The 11,046-nt window shown below is 33.7% G+C and overlaps 1 protein-coding gene across 1 annotated transcript; it reads right to left on the minus strand.

The window, feature by feature from the left end:
- LOC101251660 (protein STRUBBELIG-RECEPTOR FAMILY 6) lies at window positions 1-10,175 on the minus strand. Its single transcript, XM_004252576.5, has 16 exons — window positions 9,573-10,175; window positions 8,334-8,466; window positions 8,158-8,229; window positions 8,009-8,074; window positions 7,857-7,928; window positions 7,682-7,753; window positions 7,142-7,213; window positions 6,994-7,059; window positions 6,835-6,894; window positions 6,447-6,736; window positions 4,708-4,994; window positions 4,282-4,547; window positions 3,160-3,292; window positions 682-818; window positions 435-591; window positions 1-319 (listed from the first exon to the last, which is right to left on the minus strand). Exons 1-16 carry the CDS (start codon window positions 9,664-9,666, stop codon window positions 176-178), a joined length of 2,121 nt encoding a protein of 706 aa, XP_004252624.1. The 5' UTR covers window positions 9,667-10,175; the 3' UTR covers window positions 1-175.
- Between the last annotated feature and the right edge of the window lie 871 nt (window positions 10,176-11,046).

The raw sequence follows: 11,046 nt of genomic DNA on the forward strand, positions 1-11,046 counted from the left end.
TACAGGAAAAATGAAAATTGAATATGCACTATGAACAGATTTTAGTACCTAGCAGTGTGTACAACACAATGCAACCAACAGGATCTTGCTGAACAGATCAGCTGCACATCATATCCCACAAACAGCAAACTACAAAGAGAGACAGTTTAATAGAAAAGGCTACGTTACATCGGAATTAAGGTTGATTGTCTTGACTATCTGTTTCACCCCTTGAACTCCGATCAATACTATATGTCCTCTTGCTCATATTTGCTCGTTGAACTAGCCGAACTAAGGCTTCAACAACTTCTGACATAGGTGGCCGGAACTCAGGCTCAGACTGCCACAGTAGCATACATGACAATGAGATTAGTGTTGACTGAACTAACAGAATCAGGTTGTTGATAAAAACAGCAGATTTATGAATTTGGCATACTGTCTATACAAAATATTACCTGGACACAAAGAGCAATTACATCAGCAAAGCGCGAAATAGATTTAACAGGATAGAGTCCTTTAAGTGCTGGATCAACCATCTTAGCCAAGGCATCAATATCATGGAGTTGAGGTGTTGCCCATCTAACTAAAGATTGTTCAGATCTTGGTCTCTCACTGCATCAAGAGCATAAGATTTTCTAAATTTCTTCCTGTTCGTCATCTTAAGTAATTTGACACAATATCATGATGCCTGAGTAACTTTACCTATCAAAAGGTGTTCGTCCGGTAAGAAGTTCCAACATAACAACTCCAAAGCTGTAGACATCACTTTTTATGGTGCATTGCCCATACATAGCTACCTCAGGTGCACCATACCCAGACCCTGTATTATGGTTTAGTGCCTGCAAAGATGATCACTTTGAAATATCTTGAGAAGAAGCAACAGCTACAATGTTACCAATTGAGTAAGCAGAGAAGAGCAGGAGATAAAGCACCAGGGACCATTGAAAATGAAAAAATTACTTATATACACACATCAACTTACCTTAATATCTATTTATCCCTACCTTTTTTAAAAATTTCAAAAATCCCTTAGTTTCTTCAATACATAAAATCTTCCAGATACATAAATATTTCACTCCTATTTTCAGCCTATATCCACGTTTCTCACTCGCATTTTATTCCTCCATTTTATCCCTAAATTCTCGTCACTTCTTTAGCAGTTACAAATTTTGAATTTATTTTGATTTTCAGTAGGTATTAGTTATTATTTAATAATAATAATTAACATAATATTTGTAGAAGTTCGCCTTTTCTATTGTCGTTTTTTTTTAATTTCGTCCTTTTCCTTTTTTGGTTTAATAGTTGTTTTATTTTTCTATTTATCCAAATCACTGTTGGGTTTGATACTTGTATTTGATTTCTTTATTTTTATTAATAAAACTCACCTCGTATGTTTGATTAAAAGAAATATATAATACTTGTAATTTTTTCATAATTTGAGTTGGTTATGGATTCTAACAACTAATCATTCATTAAAATTGATTAGATTTTTGTATTGCTACTAATCTTCTAATTGTCTCATAATAATATTAGTTTTAATTTCATCAAAATTTCATACGATTTAATATTTTTCTCTTTATTCTGGTGTTTTTCATAAACAAATTTCTTTCATGAATTGTGTTTGTGCATGTATCTAATTGATAACTTAATTCTTATTCATTGTGATACATTTATAAATACATATTATTTCAGATTAGCTACATCCTTCTTTAACAACCTTATTGTATCAGATACATTATTATCAACTACAAAATGATACATTATGTAAGCATACATATCTTTCAAGGCAAACAATATGATACTCATCAATTTAAACGAGATACATAAATAGTAATGTATCATGCACTATTTTTTTAGATATGATACGTAAATTTGAATTTAAACTAAATGTATCAATACATAGCAACTACCACAGTACTATAATGTATCGATCTCTAATCTAACATCTTATGGGCAACAAATACTTATTTAATGTATCTAGTATAAATACAATACTGATACATAAATAATAATGTATCATGCACTAATTTCTTAGATATGATACATAAATTCGAATTTATACTAAATATACCAATTACATAGCAATTACCACACAGTAATGTATCAATCTCAAATCTAACATTGTATGGGCAACATATTTATTTAATGTATCTAATATAAATATAATACTTATCAATTTAAACAAGATACATAAATAGTAAAATGTTAAATAATAAAGATATTCATGATGTATCTTCTCGGATCTTCAATAAACTAGGAGAAGAATTTTGAATCTCAAAATTTTCAAAATTTTTGAATCAAAATCGAAAGGATATTCGATGAACTTGAACTCTTGAAGATTCACAACAGAAATCGTTTGTCCAACAACAATTCCATACAATCCTTCATAACTCACTTCGCTTTCTAAAGTTTCAACAATTTTTTTTATGAAACAGAGAGAACAATGAACAAGAAGAAGAAATTTAATTTTTTGATTTTTTTCGTTTGTTACACTATAGGATTTTGAATTCTTGACAATTATTTGAATGGAATAACTTATTTTATGGGATATTAATTTAATTTTCAGCTTTTTTCCCCTTACTTAGTGCAACAAATGGTACTATAAGATTTTAAATTGATTTTACAGCTTTTTTTTCCTTAATAAATGCAATAGACTAATGCATAATGTATCAACAATAATGTATCCCGGATCCTTAATTACGTATCTGAAATGCCTAAAAAATATGAGATTTACGTAATTATAAAAATAATAGGGATAGAAGGTAATTAACATTTTACACTATGATATTTATGTAAGTTATAGAATATACTTTTATGAGTTAATGGTAAAGTGTTACTTTTATAGAATATACTTTGGATAATGCCTTGCCCTAGATTAGAATAAAATTCTTGTTTTTTACATGACAACTTCTCATGGAATCCAATTTATAAACCCCAGAAACAGTTCTAAAAAATTTCATGTTTCAAAGGTTAGAGCACAAAACAAAGCTTCTCCTGAAACAAATAACATTTCAACCATGTGATCTGTTGATATTTCTTATCTCCTTGAGAAGGACATTCACGCAGCCAATAGTATGTCAAAACATGCCTATATATACATGTGTACTTATGTGCATGCTTATACATCAAATCCACCGTAACACTTGGCAACAATGCATAAAGTAGGGAGCTCAAAGTCACCTGATCTGCATCATTAATAAGGCTTGCTAATCCAGAGTCTGATAGATGAGGATTGAGTTCCAGATCAAGTAAAATATTTGCCGATTTAATGTTCTTATGAACCATTGATGGTGAATGAACTTCATGCAGATACCTGCAAAGATGCTTATATTAGCTAGTGAAGAAATTTGCTTATGGATATCATGAAATGAAGAGATGTGGAAACCACAATAAATTGGAAATTTTTTACTCCTTTTTTTCCTTTTATGTGGCAGTATTTCCTTTTAAGCCTTTTTCAAGAAGATTGACGCCTTTCTATATTCGGTAACAATTTTAACTTCAAATTTTCAGTGTTACCCCCAAGGATATGCTTTTATAGCCACACAAATGACATGGTTAAGACCATAAGTTCAAGAAGTCTTTCTTTCTTTTTGAACTCCATCCCCACTCAAACACCACCACATAATATGAAACCATGGAAGAACTGATGTTTTGATTATCTTTTTATTGGCAAGACCGGCATATATAGGATACTGAGCTCCAAGTAAAAAGAATAAATGAACTCTTCTTTATGTTAACTTACTGGTCTTCAATGTTTAAATAAGACTAATTTCTATAGTGGTCTGTTTAGTCCAACAAATATGATCTTTAAATGCAATATTACAATGGATCCTCTGGTAAAGTTCATCACGAGTCACAACTAAGTGCTTGGTGTTGACTTACACAGATTTCCCTTTTCTTCTACCCACAAGATCTATTCTATGAATCTCCGGTATAAATAAACAGACGATTCATGTAAACTACTAGTAACTAGCCATCAAAAAATAAGGAGAAAAACATAGCATTGCTGCATGCTCCATGAATTTTACTTCCCCCTTCCAATTTATGTGACATAGTTCCAATCGGCATTGAATTTAAGAAAGACATGAAATTTTTTGAAATTTGTGATCTTAAACATGGCATAGCATTTGTCTGACTGTAAAACTTTTGAAACTTGTGGCCTTAAACTTACCATAACATCTGTGTGGCTATAAAGCTTCTCACAAATGGTAAAATGGGAAATATAAAGTGAGTTGTTTCCAAATACAGAAACATGTAACTGTAACCAATTGAATAAAATAATTCTGTGATTGCAAAACTCACTCTAGTGCTCGTGCTGCACCAAGTGCAATCTTGACTCGGCTATTCCATGCCAGTGGCTTGCTGTCTTCATCTGATAGATGCAGGAAATCATGCAGAGAACCATTTTTATGGAATTCATGAACTAGCAAGTACTGTCCATGCTCTGAACAATAACCGACAAGCTCAATTATATTTGGATGATGCAACTGTGATATCTCAGAAACTATATTGAGAAAATCTTCATGATTTTGGAGGGCAGACGAATTGATTTTCTTGACAGCAAGAACCTACCACATTTCAAATAATAGAAAGGAGCACAATAAGTATGTAGTTTCTATGATTATACATTTTTGCTGAAACATGTGTTAGCATCTCTAAATCACCTTATATAGTCATAAGAAAGAAAACAAGTTTTTTTTAATGGGTACTCATAGAGAGAAGTATTACTTTGCCATCATCAAACTGAGCGCAATAAACACGCCCAATTGATCCCTCGCCAATAAGGTTTTCAACATTGAAGCTATCAGTAGCAATTTGTAGGTCTGCAATTGAGAACTGTGTAGCGCTGATTTGAGCTGTATTAATTTTCTTGGGAGGAACAATAGGTTTCGGTGAAATGTCAACCTCATCAAAGGACTTAAGGCGATCAATAGGTGGAGGTCTTAGAGTTACAGCAGTGGGAGTTTCAAATGTGCCCACGCTTACTGTGGAGGAGATTTGATAAGGTTTCAACTCTGCAACAAAAAAAAAATGAGGAGGAATTCCGGGAACAATCAAAACATAACAATGATGTTACCTTCTCAAAGAAACAGCAACACAACAATGAAAAAGTTAGACATAAGCAAATAGAAGCTCCAACTTGGATTTCATGACATCATTGAAGTTGATAATGAGGTGAAGCATGAAAGTTATAAGCATAAACTAGAAAATTACAGATGAAGTTGCAAATGAGAAGGAACACATATTGTAAGAGAATTTGTTTTGTGGGCTTTTGATGGATTAAAAGGGAGAAAGCAACTTCCCAACTATGAACCTGAAGATGATTCCTTCACTGTGCTGACAGTTACAATCTGAAGCAAGAGTTCTTCACGTCAACTATATTCTGTAGAGTTTTTGTTTCCTAGGAAGTTAAACTATCAAGAGTAGTTGATGTTTTTGATAAAGGTAAAGTTGTATTCTTCAGCATTAAGGTATGCTGGCTACCTCAAAAAAGTTACAAGCTATTTCCATCATTACATAGATCCTAGGAAATCTACCAACTGTTCTACTTCTTCTATACCATCTTCTTTACACCAAAAATACAACATGTTAATGTAATTTTTTTTACTTTCTGAATAGTGTTAGTAATATTTTCATGACACCTGAGGTTTCTTTTTCTCCAAATAGCGCATCAGATACAAGTAGGTACTATAGAACACCATCCTTTTTGGGTCTTGCTCCCCCCCCCCCCCCCTCGTCATCCAACAGCTCAAAACATCAGCAGTATGTTCTGGCATCACCCAGGCCTCTTGAGAAATGCTGAGAATTGAGAACCATGTGCCACACCTTAACAGTACTCCTATAGTGTAGGAATAAGCGGCAGTTAGTTTCTTCTTCTCATGAAAAAAAAAAACATCTGGAAACAATCTGGAAGCCTCTTTTCTTGAGTTTTTCCGGAGTGAGACATGCCCTTCTGGAGACCAACCAGGTGAAGCATTTCACCTTAGTTGGGGTATCGCCCTTCCATATTTGTTTCCATGGACCATCAAGGGTAGCTGATGTTAATTTGTCAAAAAATAATCATAAGCTTTAAAGCACCACGTAATTTAGGACCTCCTCCAAAAGATCAGTTTGAATTTCTAAAGATTATACCTATGGAACTACCAATAAAGTATGAAACTTTTGTTTCTTCAGAGCTTAGGATCTTTCACATCCATGCAGTTTTTCCACTTCGAAGAAAAATATTTTTTAGCTTTGCTGCTTCCCTCTGTATCAATGACAACCCCTTGCAAAATTTTGATACTACTTGCACGGTTTATGACCAATCATAAGCAAGGTAAGGATAGAAGCTTAGACATTATTTCCATATTCAAGTGAGTAAATAGTAACACCGCTAAGATTATAATTATTCGTTTAGAAATATACAAAGAGTTAAGAGAGAATTCAAGACATTTCTAACAATATCAAGAATTATGAAAGCCAAATACCTTCTACTTTCTGTGAAGTAAGAGGAGCAAGAGGCTGCTTATCAAGTTTTTCTATGTCTGAGGAAGACCTTCTTGATCTTTTCTTGATAATAAAGAATGCTACTATTGCTCCAACAACTAGAATAGATATCACTATTCCTGCAACACCTCCACCCCCTATACCTGATTTTTTACTGCCTGGATTGCTGCTGTTTTCTCTGGATTTGTGATCTCTATTGGGATTGTTTGCAGGAGGTGTGCCAGGTGGAGGCGGGGGTGCAGGTCCTGAGATCCATGAATTACCATTTGATCTGTTATGAAAGATTCATGAATCCCTATAACAATTAGAAAGAACTCCCCAAAGAATTTGCAAAGATGAAAGAAAATTATTGCAATCTAAGACACTCACTGCACTATCCCTTTCAGCTGATCTGGAATCCAGCCAGTAAATTGGTTGTTTTCAACATTCCTAAAGAATCAACATGGTTTTCAACCAATGGATTAAACTGAAACTGAAGTGAGAGGTAGACATAAGACATAATATCTACACATTTGGCACACTACTCACAGATTTCCGAGGGGAAGATTGGCCAGGACGTCAATAGTTCCACTAAACTGGTTGTTCTGCAAATACCTGCATATTACAACAACATAACATCTATATCTGATGGAAGTTTGCAAATAGAAAGATAAAGTATGAAAACTCTTTATCTTACATTTTGTTCATACTAGTTAGTGACCGGAAGCTTTGAGGAAGATTACCCGCCATAGAATTGAAAGAGAAATCCCTGAAGCATTATAAAGATCAATCAAAATTATGTGACAGAGAATGATAAATTTCAAATTATTATGTTTTAAACAAGAATATATGATAAGGTACCAGCGCTATGAAAAGCAAAAAGACAAAAAAGTTCTAAGGTCCGTTGAGGCTTTAAGCGCAAATAAAGCGTGAGCTTTAACGAAGAAAAGGTGCAAAGGGAGAAAAAAGTACAAGTATAGATATGTTCAGTCCAAGACTAATAATTATAAGCATGCATGACAAATATATGAACAAACAAATTGAATTTTTTTAAAGATAAAGTGAAATATCACTTGTTTAGTCAAGGGAAAGTATGCCTTAGGACCTTGATGAACAACTTAAATAATAGAACAAGTGTACTTTCATCATAACAGTTGAGAACAGCAAACTATTCTCATTCAGATCATAATTAGGCAATATGAAAACTCTGATGTAATGAAACGAGAATAGGCCTTACAATGTGTTGAGTGCAGAGAGCAAGTCAAACGAGACAATTACTGATCCTTGAATTTGATTGTGACTGACATTTCTACAACCAGGCATAAACATTGCAAAGAATCATAAGGAGACCCCAAGAGAATGAAGAGGACCAAGTGTTTAAGCAAATATCAAAATTTAAGCATTTCACTTACAAGTACTGGAGGGAGGTCATCTGTGAAATGGAATATGGGAGGCCACCACTAAAACCACTAGAAGCAAGGTTTCTGCAGGGGAAGTTCTTAGAAAGATAAGAGGAAGAAAATAGAACCTGCAAGGAGGAAGATATGCAAATAAACAAACATACAGTCTTTGCACATTTGGAGGAAGCTGGTAAGGTATCTGGCTCCCCATATTGTTATTGCTTATGTCACTGCAACATTCACAAAGATAACCACATTCAGGAATTCAACATAAATCCAATTAAAAGGAATAAACGAAGGCCAAATGTCTTACAAATTGGTCACAGATTTTAGACTATCTAGCTGAGACCCCAATGAACCTGAGAGCCCAAGACCTGATAACTTGCTGAAGGAAAATGAAGAGAAACTAATCATCAGTTTACTTAGTCAATAATTCCAAAAAGTTGAAACAACATGGAGATGAAGACAAAAAGGAAGACCAAATCCCACATTTCAGTAACATTATTGCCCGAGCAGGTAATGCCTGTCCAGGACTCTCCACAAGGATCACCGCCATTGGCACTCCATTTTGTCAGCTGCCCTGGTGAATTTAGTGTGGTATACAGGACTCTCAGAACAGATGCTGAAAACCAAAGAGAAGTCAACTGGATTATTTTGAAATCAAGACATATGTGATTGTGTGAGGAATTTTAATGATAAAGAAATAGTTATACATGGGCATTTAACGGCTCAAGAGACAGATTTTACATAGGACAGTATGTTAAAAGAATGTGCAGCTACGGCAACTTGACCAGCATGATACAAAGTAGACAGCAACTTAACCAAACCATTACTGTGAAACTTGGATCATCAGCAGTACAAAAGTAAATTATATAGCTTTCTTAGTCTTTGATCAACTTCAAACTCACTGGTTTTTGTCACCCCTTACCACATAAACTAGAAAACATTCTCCAGTAATTGCTTGTATAAGGCTGACAATAGTATCTAATACCAATCACATTCACAAACCATAAGTTTCCGTAAGGATTTACCTTTTCCCCAGACTTGTTCAATTATTAATGAAAGAAAATTATAGTACAAAAGTTGACGTTTTCTATTAGCTATTAAGTGCATCTTCCCGAAAGAGTCTCCTCTCTACCTCCGCGAAGTAGAGATAAGGTCTGCATACACTCCACCCTCCCAAACCCCAGCTACGTGATTTCATTGGATTGTTGTTGTTGTAACTATTAAGTGCATCGGCAACAGTAAATACAACAACTATGACTCAATCTAGTCAACAATACTAAGGAGTTGTTCGTCCACAAGTAATGAGTATTTCCCACAATCAAATGTGAAGACTACCATTGATGCAGCCCAAGCAAGACTTACTATATCCATTATTTCAAAGATTTCATTTTTATGATAATCACTGTGTCCAGGCCAGCTTGTGTGCAGCTAACTAATTCCAAGGATACCTGCCTCCTCCCACCACCAACATGTATCACATAACTCTATCAACTAAACCTACACCTAGTGTTATCAAATGCTATTTTCTTTTCAATTTCATGGGGCTTCAAAGAAACAAGATTTTTGAGTTGGGTTTGTTCATTTCAAGAGTTGTCAAGACTCAAGCCCACTCTCAGCTAAATTTTTCCTTGAGAACAAGAAAACTGGAACTTGTACTTACTACTTCACATACTAAAAAACAAAGAAATAAAGAGAATGATAAATAAACTAAAAGGGGCTTACCATCAGATGGATCTGTATCACCATTAACAAAGCTTGAAAAATTCACCAAAATGGCCACCAACAGTACTACTGCCAGTAGCAACAACAACCTCATTTCTCCCCACACCAACACAAAATTACACAGAAAGACTCTTTTTTTAGTGAGAAAAAGACACTAAAAGAAGAAAAGGGTCAGATGCTTTTGCCATTCTAAAGAAAAACCACTATTCAGCTACAAGAATCCAAAGCCACACACTTTTTTACCATTTTTTGTTTTGTCACATTGTAATACATCACTTTAATTTGAATTTTGTTGGTTTCTGGTTGAAAAAAGTATGAGTGAAGAATTAAAATTAATTAATTTGGAGATTTTGTGTTGGCATTTGATTAGTGGAAGGTGAAAGCAAAGCAGAGAATATTTGTCAAATTAATCAATGATTGCCCACCACCCTTTAGTATTCTTGTCTGTATACATTTTGTTGTATTGGTTGCTAGAAATTAACAATGATATACTCAATAGTTACTGGTTCGGGTTCGGATTTGAGTTTTGAATAGGTTAAAATCTTTAATATTCAATGAGACCAAATGCGGCGTGATAGACGAGTTTCAACACGAATACCAAATATTGGACGGAAACCAAAAAAAAACCTAGTTAATATATCATCACACCGCCTTATTTGCAAACATTAACAAGTCGTTAAATGTGAGGTATAAGGTATAATAATTTCAGGAATAAATACATAACTGTTTTACTCTCTTCCTTCAGCAATAGTTGTCTACCATTCTTTTTTTTTAAGGATGTTAAACAATATTTGTCCACTCTATGAAATCAATGAGTATTTTACATTAAGTTTCTAATTTATCCTTATATGAATTATAAATTATAGTCGTTTTCCTATTACATTTTCACAATATTGTATATACTATATTTAGAGTGTCCTCGTGGTCCAACATAATGAAATCATCAATAATAGTAACATGAGCATGAAACGTTTTGGTAGTAACCATAGTATTTTGCGATTCATTGGTAAAATTGATTTTGATTCTCTATTAACCAATATATGTGATATACTAAAATTATCATTCTATCTATAGTTTTCTAAGAAGTGTGTAAAATCAACCGTGGACAAGTATTGCTGAATAGGTGGTGTTTGGTTGGAGGTGTTAGAATTATTTATCCCACCATTGATTATGAAAGATGTTCTACTAGAAATATTCTTGTTATTGTTTCGATTCATATTCCCCATAAAATGGATCCCGCTCTAATAGCTCTGAATAAATTAAATGCATGCATTAAGATACGAAGGTTTCTTATCTACAACAATGAAAGCACGTTTTCACTCATTCATATACTAGGAAATTTTACTTGAAAAAGAAAATATTTCATACTAACAGATAGATTACAATGCACGAGATCTTATAGAACTTACCAATAAAATTCTATCGATTAATATAACACGAAAGAAATCAATACACTTATCATATGATAATTTAT

Source organism: Solanum lycopersicum, chromosome 12, assembly GCF_036512215.1.
Source record: "Solanum lycopersicum chromosome 12, SLM_r2.1".
Classification (NCBI taxonomy): domain Eukaryota; kingdom Viridiplantae; phylum Streptophyta; class Magnoliopsida; order Solanales; family Solanaceae; genus Solanum; species Solanum lycopersicum.

Excerpts from the sequence above, each read along its gene's own strand:
- LOC101251660 (XM_004252576.5), bottom strand. The coding sequence starts at position 9,666 with ATGAGGTTGTTGTTGCTACTGGCAGTAGTACTGTTGGTGGCCATTTTG. Across the intron at positions 8,467-9,572 it reads TGATACAGATCCATCTGATG|CATCTGTTCTGAGAGTCCTG; the intron begins GTAAGCCCCTTT and ends TTTGGTTTTCAG. Across the intron at positions 4,995-6,446 it reads TACTTCACAGAAAGTAGAAG|AGTTGAAACCTTATCAAATC; the intron begins GTATTTGGCTTT and ends TTTTTGTTGCAG.